This window comes from Octopus bimaculoides, chromosome 3 (assembly GCF_046866305.1).
Source record: "Octopus bimaculoides isolate indiv1 chromosome 3, ASM4686630v1, whole genome shotgun sequence".
Classification (NCBI taxonomy): Eukaryota; Metazoa; Mollusca; class Cephalopoda; order Octopoda; family Octopodidae; genus Octopus; species Octopus bimaculoides.
In genome coordinates this window covers 100,324,304-100,340,362 of record NC_142930.1, presented here as the reverse complement: position 1 = coordinate 100,340,362, position 16,059 = coordinate 100,324,304, and the positions used below count along the sequence as shown (strand labels likewise).

Sequence of the window (16,059 nt, the reverse complement as noted above, 5' to 3'; positions counted from 1 at the left end):
TTCGCCTGGCGTGCTAACGTTTCTGCCAGCTCACCACCTTTTTATGCTTACAATCACATCCATCGTAAGGTCCGGCAAGCATGAGTAAGAGCATGCTTTGCTGAAAAATGTCGTCACTGTAGTTACTAATGATCCAACTCACTCTATGAGTGTGATACTACATATCCATACTTTGCTGGATATGTAAGATGAATGTGAATGAGAGAAGGAGTACAAATGAGCTGCGGCAATAACTGAGTGTAAGGGGAATCAAATATGTAGTAACGCCGTGTGCATGCGTAGTCTCACGCATGCGTGGAATTCAACATCCAAGCGTTCCCGCTTTATTCTCTCTCTTTCTCGGCCGGCCGACCATGAGCTCAGACGTACAAGCAGCCTGTCTCCATCATTCAACTCTGGGGACAGCTCACATCAACATTCCAACGTCACATCAACCATGCTCTTTCACAGAAGGCGTCTCAGCAACCAGACAATTTAAGGCTGCCTATTTACCACCATAAATAAATATTGTTGTGTTGATTAGTTTGGAGTTCTGCGTTCCGTTTATATTCTAATTTAATATAGGAAAGCAGGTGTACATCTAATGATGTATAACCCAATTTCCTACAAACTGGTGACCCCGGCGTGATTCAGACACGCAGCCCGCTGAGCTACAATAACAACTATTTCTATATAACTGATAACCAACATTCCTATAACTGGTGACCCCGAGTACGAACAACTACAGCCACGAAATCTGAACTAACCAGCATCATCATCGCCATGAGCAACACGAGTCTACGACCACATACCGCCGTCGCATCAACAACCACTACCAACTACGAGCATCGCCCCCCGACGTCGCCAACAGCTTCAACATGACATCATTACCACCGTCAATACCATTACCACCACACATACAGAACACAGCTATATTACAGTTCCTGCGCCGACGTCTTCACCACCAATGTAGTCTACCACAATGTCGTGAGCCAACAACCCCACCACCAAGTACACAAGCAACCAATATCAGCACACTCGGTTTTATCTTCACTGTATGAGTGGAATATCCACTCACGGACAACAGTCAGAACTAACCAACTAGAATATTCAGTACCAGGTAACAGGTCTCAACCAGCATCCGACGCTCAACTACAGCTCTGCTCACTGACCACGACTTCCTGCGTATTAGTATTCTAAATCTCCTTGTGTAACTTTTATAGGATATTCCGTACCAGGTAACACAAGTCCTAGCATCCGACGCTCAATTACAGCTCTGCTCACGGACCACAACTTCCTGCGTATGGACATACTATAATCTTGAATCTTGTGTAACTCTTATACGAACTGGATTTTTTCTCTACAGACACTTTTAATATGTTCTGTGTTTTTCTCACACACACACTTGTGCACTCATATATTTTCTTTCCTTTCAGAAACATTGCATGCATGTATCTCACAAGTGTACATTCATTTCTTTGATTTTTCTTTGTGTGTGTTTGTGCCACATCTTGTGGTTGGTTTTCAGTGGCCATCCTGCCTCAGGCGTTCCTCCAAAAATTATATTATCGTGCGTTCCACACTGGCAAGGGGAGCCCTGTAGTAACGCTGTGTGCATGCGTAGTCTCACGCATGCGTGGAATTCAACATCCAAGCGTTCCCGCTTTATTCTCTCTCTTTCTCGGCCGGCTATGAGCTCAGACGTACAAGCAGCCTGTCTCCATCATTCAACTCTGGGGACAGCTCACATCAACATTCCAACGTCACATCAACCATGCTCTCTCACAGAAGGCGTCTCAGCAACCAAACAATTTAAGGCTGCCTATTTACCACCATAAATAAATATTGTTGTGTTGATTAGTTTGGAATTCTACGTTCCGTTAATTCCTAATTTAATATAGGAAAGCAGGTGTACATCTGATGATGTATAACCCACTTTCCTATAAATATAATGAGTATGGAAGAAGAAGACTGCGTTGGTATGGAGATGTGATAAGTAGGGAGGGTGATAGTCGGCTGAAAAAATGTCAAGAGATCCAAAAGAAATAGAATCTGCAGAAGTAGAAAAGTGAAAAAGATATGGAAAAAGCAGTGAATTGATGTTGAATTTTATGAAGGAGATGACAAGGGACTGTAATAATGTCAAGATGCTCTGTTAGAAAATATTCATCCAAACCATGCAAGCATAGAAAAGGAAATGTAAAATGATGATGTATGTTTGTTTATATTTATGAATTAACATGTGTATGCAAGTAAAAATGTTTGCGATGACATGAGACTTAACAACGATGACTATTGCTAGAGGTAGTTCATATTCTGCGTTATTCTAATTTGTAACTCCTACGAGGAATATATCTTTTGATATGTGCACTCTGGAAAAATGGTAAACCTTTAAAAAAATGCCTTGTTCTTTACAGAAAATAAATCTTTCACACGGTCTTGAAATACTGAGTTCTTATTTTTTAATAGGGTATTAATTCAATCGAATGTGAATAAATCGTGAGCACGAGTGTTTATCCAGTCGGGAAGAATACAAAACAAATACAAATCCCTTGAGAAGTTTTGCTGGTAATCGAAGGGAAATGACTCGTGATGTCAAACACTTTGGTGTGTTTTACTGATTATGTGCACATTATTGTTTAATATCTAAATATTCCTGCATGTATTTTAGACATTTCTTCCACACTACACGAAGTAAACAAACACACATACACCATATGAAGGGAAACAACTCTGATGCACTTATTAGAGGTTATAACATTACTTCTATCTTAATGACATAAAGAACGAACATCTTTAACAGTATGATTAAAAGTTATATTTATTTCTATGTTTTCTGTATATATAGAAAATTTAACTGAAAAATAACGATATATTATATTACGGTGGCTTCTATCATGCTTTAATTGTTTGACTTTTCCATTTTGTCACATTGGTTCTAATACGATGAAAGGCAGCTGCAGGTACTGGTTTACAAAATTGAGTTATTGATCAGTAGTTCTGTCTATATAACCATTAATTTGTAAATGTTGCTTTGACTTTCTCATATCACAGAGGAATATATTTTCCAGTCGCTGAGATTAATCTGGTGTCACTTCTTTCTAACAATTCATCTAACATGATGATAGTGTTTTGTATATACAGATTTAATAATCTTAATAATAATTTTGTCACTAACTTAATTCTGTTGGCAAATCAAATATTGCCGTATTAGCTCTCTATACATTGTCTAATTCAAAACACATTCATGTTTCATCAACTTCACATGTGCAAAACCATATTAAGAAAATAGCGATCTGTATTTTATAGACGTGTTTATAAGACAAACTGTCTGAAAATGAATAACGCAGTTTAGAAGGCTTTCAACCTACATACACTTTTAAATTTGTATGTAGATCGCTAATTTTGAACTAATATTTCATCACAAATAACACTGGTCGACAACCAAAATGCTTCTGAGACCAGAGTAGCAATTTCCAACTAATTTTAGGTTGCTAGGTCGCTGATAATGGATATCAGAGTTAAAACTTTGTTAGTTCTATTTTCCAAGATATATGTTCGTGTCACAACAGGTTCCAACAGGCTTGCGGCAGTATGTTTCTTACCGCACTTACAGTCCCACTGCCCTTCAGTATTGTTCCAGCAGTCATAGAAGGTGGTTGTGCTGTGCAAGTTTATATACTGAGGTGGAAGGTAAGTGATTTTCCTAGTCAAACACATTTTAAACTCATAATAAATATTCACTGAGCAAGCTGTTGATATGCATGGGGAACATTTTATATTAATTTTATTTTTCTACTGAATGATATAAACACTTCTGCTAATGATAATTTTATGATAAATTTATGGACGAATTTTTTGTTTATTTGCTGACTGTTTGTTGTTTCCTTCTTTAAAATGCCTTGCACTTGTGTGAATAAGGCAGACATCTACTACATTTTTGGTGAGGTGACATTTGCATCGCAGAAGCGCTATATAATTGCTATGGTTAGAAAGGTATATCGCCTATATTTTAGATGCAAGATTGGCGACCAGGATAAGAAGTGGGTTCCTTACATATGTTGCAACACTTGTGCTACTAGCCTTCGCCAATGGTTGAACAGGAAGAGGAAAGGAATGTCTTTTGTTGTGCCAATGACGTGTCGGGAACCAACAGACCATACCAACAATTGTTATTTCTGCATGGTACTTCCAGTAAAAAAAGGGCTTGTGAAAGAAGAAAAAAGAGTCCATTGAATATGCAAACATTCTATTAGCTATTCGCCTATTTCCACATGGAGAAAATCTATCTGTTCCTGATGCACCAACTTCGATATTCTTTGAGTCAGATGAAGAAAGTGGTGAGGCGGAAGCAGAGAAAGATGACAGTGCTGGATTACAGAGTGATCCAAATTTTGATGAAACACATTCCTCTAGACCACATCTCATAACACAAGAGAAACTCCATGACCTTGTCAAGGATCTACAACTACTTGAGAATAAGGCTGGGTTGCTGGGCTGCTAGGCTCTCGTCTTCAACAGTGGAATCTCCTAATAGCTGATGTGAAGATTTCAAAATTTCATGACAGTCAACAGCAGTTCAGCAATTTCTTCATAATGGAAGAACAGTATTAATGGTCTAATGGAAGCACTTGGTATTGAATACGAACCCAGTCACGGAAGGCTGTTCATAGATTCATGAAAAACTTGTCTGAAAGGTGTCTTGTTGCATTAGTGAAAGAAACTTATGAGAATATAAAGCTTATGCTGCAATACATAAAATATAGTGAACATTGATGGCAGCTCTGTGATGACTTAAAGGTTGTTGCTTTTGTGATGCGCTTCCCGGGCGGATACACCAAGTACTGCTGCTTTTTATATGAATGAGACAGCTATGCAAAAGGTTCCAACTGTATCAGAAGAGACTGGCCACCTCATCAGTGATTGAAGCCTGGGATGAAAAATGTTCAACATCCACCTCTCACTGAACCAAACAAAATTTTGCTACCACCAATATACATAAAATTGGAGCTCGTGAAAAACTTTGTAAAAGCTATGGACAAATCCGGTCAAGGATTCAAGTATTTAAGATCAAAATTCACCCCACTGACCGACGCTAAGATAAAAGAGGGTGTCTTCATTGGTCTTCAGATTCGAGAATCTTCTTAAAGAATTGGTGGAAAACCTCATCAAGACTTACAAGAACATGGGATGTAACATGTCACGTTAAATCCACGTTTTGGACTCACATTTAGACTTTTTTTTCCAGTGAAGTGTGGAGAAGTTAGTGACGAACATGGTCAAGGGTTTCACCAAGATATTTCAACCATGGACAAGCGGTACCAGGGCAAATGGAGCAAAACGATGCTTGCTGGACATAGGCAAGAGATTATTCTTCAGCCCTCTATAAGCATCAAGCAAAAAGGCAGAGTAGATACGGACTAGAGCTTTAAACATAATGACACATATTGTACGTTATAATAAAAGAAAATCGAATATTACATGTCGTGTATCTTTAAGCCTATAGCTAATAAGCATTTTTCAAGGAAATATTTGGATTCAGGACATGAAAATACATTTGAATTAATTAATCTCATTGAAGAAGCACACAACTTTTCAAAAGTTATTGACCAAATGAAGTGAGAAAATATTATTAAAATGAAAGTTGTTTCCCTTTAAGTGAGAAGCAAAATTGAATTCCCTCGATGAAAATTGTTTTAAGAATCGTTATTCCACTTTTAATTTGGAATTGTGCCAACCATCGCCCATCATATATAACAAGACAACACAGTTTCGATTCTTTGTTGTAGTCAGTTATTTTCACTTATGTTGCTGTCGCCCTTCAGGAAGGTATAAGCGTCAACTGATCTCATTTGCTTGTTCTCTAGAAGCCTGAAATCTTGAAACTATAATTTTAAACAAAATTATAGAATCAATTTCTAACTCTGGTACCGAAGTAAATGTTATATATAAAAGAGGAATGGAACTTTGTGACGCTAACATATTTCTCAACAACATTAGCGGCACAAATGAAGTGAAATGTCATTTGGGTTTAAACGAAACCAATTGTATAAACAACTGCTTTCGTTTCTTTCGCTTATGTACGAACTAAGACTTTTGAAGAAAAATCATTTTTAGGGATAGTCGATTGACCCCAACGGTTGATTGACTAGATTAGAACTTTATTTTGCCGGAATGATAAAAGTAAAATCGATTCAGATTTAACCCCATAACTCAAAGAGCAAGGACTAAATGCTCTAGGCATTCTGCCCGACACTCTACTGATTTTGTAAATCTACCACCAATAAGAGAACCAATAACGGTTTCTGATTTAGACATAATGCCAGCAGTTTTGATGGGTAGGTATTAGTCGATACCATCGACCCCAGTACTAGACTGATACTTCACTTTATCGACCTGAAAAGACGAAAGACAAAGTTGGCCTCGGCGGTATTTGAACTCGGAGAAGATAAGCCAATAATGATTGCATGATACTCGTATCTTCTCGCGGACATGAATGACATAAGTTAAATGAAATGCCTGTATCCGGAACTCTGGTAAAATGTCGGAATATATGCTCTACTGTAATTTCATTGTTATGGTTGCTGCATGGCCTCAGGTCAGTTGTGATCGAAAGATTTAAAGCCCGAAGGTCGTCAACCAAACAACTGGGTACGACCCAGACACACCTATCTCTATGCTATATGTCTGTCTGGTTGAGGGTCATATTGTAAATTGTGTCATGTATGTTGTTTGTGGTAATGAACACCACCGAAGTTAGCAAATGTGGTTGTAGATGTTCTGAATGTGATCGTAAATATTCCGCTGCACTTATCTAATGCTGCTACTAATTTTGCGTGTATGTCATTTTTATGTTAGACTGGACTGATTGGGAGAATAGAGTTGTTAGGGTGCAGTTGTAATGATAGAGTTTAAGAGGCGAAGCTTGCTGCCCCTTGCATATCAGTGAGGTCTCCTTTTCAGTATTTTTATTTCATTGTGCAAATGACTTACATGTACGGTCTGAGCAGATTTGGAAGTGTTCGCTTTTGTATTTTATGTAGTTCATGTGTTGTGAAGAGATTGGTGGGATTAACAGAATTGGCATAACCCATCATAAATCAAATGTATTGTCTATACACTAATGTTGTATCGTTGTTTTCGGTCAAATGTGCTGCATGTGAGTGCTCTAAGTGTGCTTGTGCACCATTTTGTAAGTATGAATTTTGCTGAAGGTTTGTATGTAAATCCTAATATTTCTTTGTCTTCTGTGTAGCTGAGTGTAATGGTTTGTTGTAAATTTTTAAAAAAATTTTGTGATGCTGCTAAAGACTTTTTAAAGCCAGACTACTGAATGGTTGATGAAAGGTTGTAGAAGTTGTGCAGCTGCGTTTGTGGAGTATTTAGATGTAATTATGATATCATCTGTTTATGATGTTGAGTGTATGTTTGTAGAAGTGTCTGTACAAGTTAAACTGAATAAGTAAGAAGGCGGATCCTTGTGGTATTCTATTGGGGAAAATGCAAATACTAGATGTGTTGGGACCTGAAAGATATACTTCTTGCCAACGTCATGTATTGTTCTCCAAGAAAGTATTTTGTACACTGCGTAGAAGTAGATAGTGAGAAATGTAGTCAAGTTTTGCTGTCGACGACAGTTAAAATAGTTTGTGTGCGTGAGAATTTTGTGAGTAGTGTTACGTTAGACTTCCATGTCCTCTTATGGTACACAAACTACTTTTTTAATCAATTCATACCATCGCTAGTTTACTCGGAGTTACGTTTTGCATTTTGATGAAAGACACGTTGAATTAAACTTGAAAATGAAAGTTATATCAAGCAAGATTTGTCGTTCTTTGGATATTTATCTCACATTTTGCTTGATCTTCTGGATAAACCCAAATAATGTGACCAAAAGATTTGTACCCCTCCATTTCAAACAGCAAGGGATATCCATTATGCTTGAAAATCGTGGCTCTTGAGGAGAGTTCAATGCAAGCAATAACACAGAAAGAGACAGCAGAGGGATATTCAATGCGGTCCGGCCCCTTTAGAGTGTAGAGAGTTAAAGGACAGAACATTTGCATGCGTGATTGGCTGCTTCTCTGAAAAACCTGTTATTCAGTACTCCCTATAGTTTCACACGTACACAAAATTCTCACGCACATATAAACCTTACTTAGACAAAATATCTTATTTTCTCTTGTTAAAGTACTGTAGTAGACTGACCGTAAATAAGTGATTATCAACAAGAACGATACACATATAATCATCGTATGAAAAGATGAGCATTTAATGAAGTTATAAAACTCTCCAACAGAGCAAGAAACTTCTTGCAAACGTAAGAGTTATTCAGCAGCCATCGAGAGAACAGTTCAAAAAATAAGTTAGGTTTGAACGAGGTTAGGACCCCAGCTCTTTATGTCAAAGCCAAATCAAAAGGAACAAGATATTAGGAATTAGCTTGTACTATGGGTTTTTGTTTTCATTAGAACCAACATCAATCTTCAGAAATACCGGCGACGAGTCCGTTGACACTGGAATCAGCGTCCTAAATAATCAAATTCAAATTACTTGTCTTATTTGCTTATTGAATGCATTATTTTCTATCCTGATTGTTATTTACTAGCGTTTAAATCTTCCTTCTTTCTCCATTCTAACAATGTAACACTACAAACAAACCGGAATTAAAGTTGAATTCCATATTTGGAACGCGGCGATTCGTATCACTCATATGGTCGGTCGACTCTCTCTCTCTCTCTCTCTCTCTCTCTCTCTCTCTCTCTCTTTCCTCTCCGTTTTTTCTCTCTCTCTCTCTTCCCTTCTCCGTCTTCTCTCTCTCTCTCTCTCATGTATATGTATACATATACGTATACACATGTGTGCATGTATGTGTGTGTATGTATGTATATCAACATACATAGTGTTTGTGTGTGTGTGTATATATATGTATGTATACGAGTCGTTTCCTTGGATGGGCAGGTAATGTTTTCAGCTGTCAGCTGTCTCTAAGAACATCCATAATATAACATGGCTAAAACAAAATAAAAATTAATACTTTAATAGCTATTTGATGGAAAATAATGAATGAACCAGACATACACCCACCACCTCTACATCACACCACACGTATATATAAACAGTATTTGTTAAATGTTTAGATAGATGTTAAATTTACACAGCCCTCTTGTGATTTGATCTAATTCAGAGAGAACCATTGCTCTGTGCCCATTGTCAACCTAGCAAACCTAGCTCTCTCTCGGTATTGCCATATAAATTGTTCACTTCTTTCATAGCAGTGACAATCGTGTGTGATTGACCAGGACTCTAGATGTAGGCTGTTGTTTATCCCCCGTTTAGCTCTGACTGTGTATCCTTCGATCAAATTTATGCCAGTCATGACCATTCCATATTTTTTTTATATATCAGGGACATTGTCCAATGTATTCTTTATTTCAGACGGTAGAGTGTGTGTGTGATTTGAGAGAGAGATTTGGGGGGTTTTTTTGTGGCAGCAGGTCGATTTGGGAGAGAGATTTAGCTTCTATTTCTAGCAGATGAAACGACTGGGTAGAAGTTCAGTAGGTTTTCTGAGACGATAGAAGTACTTAACTATAGGGATTTTTTAAAATTCTAGTTCAACTAAAAAACGATGGTGTGCTACCGTTGAAGCATCCTAAAGACTAACCGATTAATTTGTTAAAAGATCACTCAACAAAACCAGACTGGTTTAAACAAGGTAAAACACGTTGACTAATATGCTCCTAGATACTTCTAAAAGGTGAGAGTCAGAGTTCGAATGCCTTTACTCATAGGTCACTTGAATCCGAGATTCAACAACCTCTGTTGTAAAGAAACACTGTCTATTCTATCACAACTATAATGACATCTGTGACAGCTATTTGTATACCGCTCTCATCTGACACCCCATTCTTGTTCCCCTCGTCGTTTTCAGACTCCACACTAAACCACTTCATCGACTCCTTGAAATTTCTTTATCCACGCTTTTCCTGCAGCCAACGAAACATTGCCTTGTGTTGTCACAGAGATTTGATCACATTGATATTGGAGGGCTTACGTGGGTCAGACAGAGGCAAAGCCGGCAGAGGTAAAGAATACGCACACCATCCGTTTTCAGTGTAACCCTAACCCTAAACTCCGAATACGGGTGGTGTGTGTATTCTTTACCAAAGAATACCGCAAAGCCTATCCTCAGATTTGTCATTAAGAAAGAAGAGAAAAAATATACACAGGTATTAAATGCTTTTTCATTTGTTTTTAAGATCAAGGAAATTTTCGTGGTGGAAAGAAGTTCTGTTGATTAAATCGATTCTTTTATATACCTTTTAATAATGTAAGACCTGAATTGTTATGGGGGAGGGGATAGTTGATTACATTAACTTAATGTAATTAACTGGTAATGTTGCAAATATCGGAGACATGAAAATGGAAATGAATTACAGCGGGAAAGGAAAAGAGACTTTTAATGACAAAAGATTAAATAAACGAACGCTATGGCAGCGTCGAGCAACATTAACAGGAAGTTAGCAACGAACGAGACAGGTAACCTCGTTTACTTCCTGTCAAACAGAAACCAAACGAAAATCCAGCCAAACAGTTTAGAATACAGCAACGGCACTCACTGCGTCTTGTCAGAACGGTTTTCGGGCTAGGATTTAACTTTTGCAGGGATAGAAACATTGACTTTTGTCAATTGATTGTTGACTTAACTTATCATCATCAACAGAATAAACAATAACATTATTACCGCCAACAAGTGGCTATGGCACTGGGCGACTTCGAATACATTTGTACAGTAAAAGCCAATGGCTATATCCCAGTATCGAAATATAAATCAAAAACCACAGGCCTGTCTGTGTTCATGGCTGCTGTTGATGGACCAATTGTCAATGGATATTTTTGTTTAGGTAAAACTTTTACTCATCTTTCCTTTCATATTCCATTTACTACAGTTTTATAAGTTTGTCTTCTTGATTGTCTTTCTTTGTTGCCCATGCGTTTTTTTGTTTTAGTTATTTTTATCTTTGACACATAATCTCATTTCTTCTGTGTCTATTTTTGTTTTATATCCCTCAAAGTCTCTTGACACAAAAACACTCATAGTAAACTAACATATTTTTTTTCCTGTTTTTTTCTTTGTCTTCTCTTTATTTTTATGCACACACACACATACAAACACAAAACATCTCTCTCGCATTAAATATCCTTTGTAGATCAATTCCCTTAAATCGCATTCTTCCACCTTAAAAAGGGACAGAATGGTCATGTAATCCTATGTAAGAGTAAATGTTATAGATTTGATCAAGGTTAGCCTTGGGCTAAACGACACAAATATGTGTCTAACCGTTTCTTTCTGCGTCTTTATTCATCATCTGTCTTTTTTACTTTCTCACCTATATCACTGTTCATGTCTCTATCATCACAGAAACAGTTATATTCGATGTTGTAACATCTACTCCTCTCTAGCGAGGAAATTTGTGTCTTGCAATCTTTGTCATTCTATTATGTTTGTTTATGACCGGATGATAAGAGTTGACAATTCCTCACTTTGCAAGATTGTTTTCGTATGCTGACAAATACAATTTTTTTACCTTGAAAGATAAGATTACCTGACATGTTTCCCCCCGCCCATCTCAAAGAACGGAGGCACAGTCGAATTGAAACTGAAAATCAAACAATTCGTAGACTACAATGAACCAATGCTAAGATGTAATTGCTGCTGACATGGTAATGGACAGAAAATTTATTTACCCAACATGAAAATCCAAAATTAAAAACGAAGGCCGAAGGGAATCGTTACTTGACAAATGGGAATAGAAAGAAAAACATACTGTCTATATTTTTTTATGAATGTTGATTTTTCTTTTTGAAGTCAAAATTTTGTGGCGTTTTTTCAGTTTTTCGTAACTATGTGAGTGGTCACGTGACGTCATGACGTGGTAATTCTGCGACAAACGCAAATCCCCACGCGATTACTATGTTTAGAAAATTTTGCTTTTGGTTAGATTTGTAAACAGTTATTTATATACACCTTAGTTACAAAATAAACAAATTTCGGCCTCAGTTGTTACTGTGGAAACAAAATTCACGGCAACATAAACGTAATAGAGGGTTTTTTTTTTTTTAAAAAGAAACTTATTTTACATTTTCTATAATTGCGTGGGTGGGCATATTTGTAAGTGGACTTAGGAATAATTATCGCTATCACATAAGGAAAGAAAGAGGTACGAAAATAGGGGGTCAAAAAATAATTCCCAAGGGACTGGATTGATGCCATTCCCGTGACCATCATTGGTGGTTTACTCAGTCTGGATGGGCTCCGCATCTCCGTTGCTCTCAGTGTAAAGCGATGTCTGTGGAGAACTGAAATGTTGTGGTAGGCCACTCGACTCCACTGGCAGGCCTTCATGGTTTGTCCTACCACCCAAATACTGGTTGTTTCGCTCGCCACACCGTGCTAAACTTAACCAGTAAGTGGGCCTTGGCTCGGGTTAATATTCCCCCAGTTCTGGAGCTGGTGGAATTATCCAGAAATGATGGGAAAATGGTCTTACACTTTGCCCCTGGGCAAAAGGTAAGTGCCTCATCTGAGATGTCAGTCTGTGCCTCCTTTGCTCCCTCCCACATCCTGGATGCCGCGTTAAATGGAAGGGTTCCTGCTTGTAGCGTTTGAAACGTTTGGAGGAGCTGGGTCGCTAACAGCGAAGTTCTCATCGTTGGCGACTGACCTTACCATGATATCGGGTGACACCCGTAAGAGTGTTTGCCTCGTCATCGCCCGTGGTAATGCAGCGAGTGTGCTGGCTTGCTTCAGTAGGATGCGTTGAACTTTGTGATGGGTAACCAGCTGATGTGCATTTGGTGTTGAATTGATGTTTTGTCTCTTTTTGCTTTTCTTTTTCGTTCATGTTTGTGTTTTGTTCGGTTTGGGATTTGTATTTTAATGTGGTTTTGTATTATGTATATAATTCTATTAAATGTTGGTGGAAAATAAAATCTTTTTTATTAAAAAAAAAACTTGAAATTTTGAGGGAAAAATTCTTTCAGCATTATAAATTCCAGTTATATGAGACGCAGGATACAATAAAAGGAAAATTGAAGGAAATAAACATCAAATCTTTTGACTTTTTCTTTTCCTATAAGGTAGAATAAGTTATTTCAAAACTACACTGAAAGAAACGTTTTTGCAACCGAATGCTCTACCTAAAGCAACAGGGAATAGAAACCCATGTTCAGTCAAGCAGAGTTATGTGCCTTGCTCAGGACACAAACACTAATTTGGTTCAATAAATATTCGATGGATTTGAAGAGATGCGGTGTCAACCATCTCAAACATGATTTTCAACGACTGCTCTCACGTTTAGAGGAGTACAACTGTCTTCCGAGTCAATCATAAAGATTGTTCCACCATCCTCTCTGAACAGGGAAGGAAAGGGTTGTTTTTCTCACCGCGGTGGCTATAGCGAAAGAGGTTGTATGCAGGACACGAATGAAAGGAGTAGTGACTTGTGTCTTCGCCCAATATATATGGTAAAAGATGGAAGAAAGTGGCGAGCATGTTAAGAATAAATGAACCTGCATGAGTGAAGACATAAAGGTGACCGAAGAGTTCAGTGGTGGAACGGAGCTTGTGGAGTTGAACTCATCCCCCACTCCTTTGTGTTATGTTTGTGTTGTCCTATCATCCGCATATATTTCAAATTTTTATTCAATTAGTTCATATTCGTGTTTTATCATTCGATCCCCGACCCCTTACTTTGTATTGTACTCTCTGTGTCAAGCCTTTATGGCTATAATAAAATCAATTCTTCCTTAACGTGCTAGAGAAAATGGGTCTTAACCTCTTGGATGCACTAGTACATAAGCTTGGTTATTTCAGTGGCTAGTGAGAGCCTTGGTGAACAGACACCAAATAGTTGATGGGGGCAGACTTAGGATAATCCAAGACATAACCATAAATATTTTTGAATTCTGTGTCTGTCATATCAGACGACTACGTAGAAGTAATCAAGGCATGTCCTAGGGCAGTATTTCTCGTGGGGTTGCGAGGATTGAAAAGGAGTGGGCAAATTACAATGTCCAGTAAAATTAAAATAGAATTTACGCTTTCAACTTGTCCAAAATTGAGGCAAATTCTCATTAATGTTTTGAAGGGGCAATAATGTCAACATCTGGGGTTGGATTTATCTGAGAACTACAGTCTAGAACATCTGATTTTTGAGCTCACAAGTTTAGAACTGCTGTTAGCAAATCATTGCACCTCTAGGATGTAGTAGGATGGAGCTTTGGAAAGAAATAGAAATCTCACACTTAATGGGGAAGAAAAAGGGGTAGGTTTTTTTTCCCCTACCTAGTTATTTCTGTGTTCCATACGACGGAAATAACAATTTTCTTCCCCCAAAACATTTTTAATTCTTTATATTTTTGCCCCCATTCGCCTTTCGTAACCTTTAACCGAAACGCCCCCAAGTAGACTTCTATATTGCCTCAGTTCAGTCCTCAGGAATCGACCTTTCGGAACTTTTTTAGCTGCTATTGATTAGTATCGTATATAGATCACACACAAATAATTTTCTTAACGAACAATCACACGAACTTACCTCTATCGTAGTGATGAGGGTATATTTTCAAATGTAGGCCTGTTAACGGACTGCATTAGGAACTTAAACAGTTTCAGCGTTTGATAATTTAAGTATTCAAATTATAAATTGATATTGTTTTTATTCCATTATGTATATGTGAATAAACATACGTAGGCATATACATGTATGATGATGATGTAAGTATATAGACATAGACACTCACACATATATACATATATGCAGGTCATTTTTAAATACACACACACACACACACACATCTCTCTCTCTCTCTATATATATATATATATATGTATATATATATATATGTATATATATATATATATATATATATATATATATATATATATATATATATATACACACACACACACACCTGTATACACACACGCATTTGAAGCATCTCATGGACCTGGATGTTATCAAACATGAAATGAAAATCTGTGATCCCAAACCGCTCAAGATTTATCATTTGTTGAATGTTATCAGCTAGTTATTTAAAAGCCTCCAGTGTGTGTGTGTATGTGTTGCATAAGGTATGCATATCTTACAGACGAATATGAAATCTCTGAAACGCAGGTTTCAAAATTTGTCGTTTTTATTTTTCGTTATACAGCTGACTGTAGAACGCTGTATTTATGATATTTTGATTTTGTTTATTTCAACTTTTATTTCTCTGGAAATCAATGGAAAAAGCTATGTTCCTGTAAAACAGTAGCGTTGATTTGAATTAGTTTTATCTATTCTGTTGCTCTTAAAAAATTTGGTGTGTCAAATTTATTTTAGTCTCATTACACACTTCAAAATAGTTTTGTAAGAGTTTTTTCCCTTAAGAACTTTGTGTGTTTTTATGCACGCGCACACATATATACACACATATCTACAAAAAGAAATTTTAAATTTTGAAAAAAACAAATACGTGATTTGTTTCAGTGTGTGTGTGCCCGCCACTAATTTCTTTTTGACGTTAAATTCCAATATAATTGTAATCCATATCAACTGAAAGGTATTTGCAGAAAATTTTATTTTAAAATAACCATTTTTCTGAGAGTTATGAGGAAACAAAGTCGACTTGTATGATTTATCAGAAACTTAACTCTCCCATCCCCTTCGAAGATATGTTCACAACAAATTCGATACAATTGGAATCTACACTATTTGAAAGGCATTTGTAGAAAATTTTTTTTAAATGCCCATTTTTCTGAAATTTGATAGGGAGGTCATTTGTGTAGCTATGCCGTGTGTGTGTGTATGTAAATATATCATTTATCTTTTCATTTTTATCTGGTTTCAGTCATTTGACTGCAGCCATGCTAGAGTACTGCTTTGGAGGATTTTTAGTCGAACAAATTGACCCCAAGGCTTATTTTTTTTAAAAGCTTAGTACTTATTCTATGTCTGTTTTGCCAAACCGCTAAGTTATGGGGATATAAACACATCAACACCGATTGTCAAGCAGTGATGGCAGAAACACACACAC

The 16,059-nt window shown here is 37.1% G+C and overlaps 1 protein-coding gene across 1 annotated transcript in view; it reads left to right on the top strand.

The window, feature by feature from the left end:
* Positions 1-10,547: 10,547 nt before the first annotated feature.
* LOC106872085 (uncharacterized protein C05D11.1) overlaps positions 10,548-16,059 on the top strand; it is a 44,471-nt gene continuing 38,959 nt past the window's right edge. Inside the window, exon 1 of the mRNA XM_014918940.3 lies at positions 10,548-10,886. Within this exon, the coding sequence (XP_014774426.1) occupies positions 10,742-10,886 (145 nt within the window). The 5' untranslated portion in view covers positions 10,548-10,741. The remainder of the gene's footprint in view (positions 10,887-16,059) is intronic.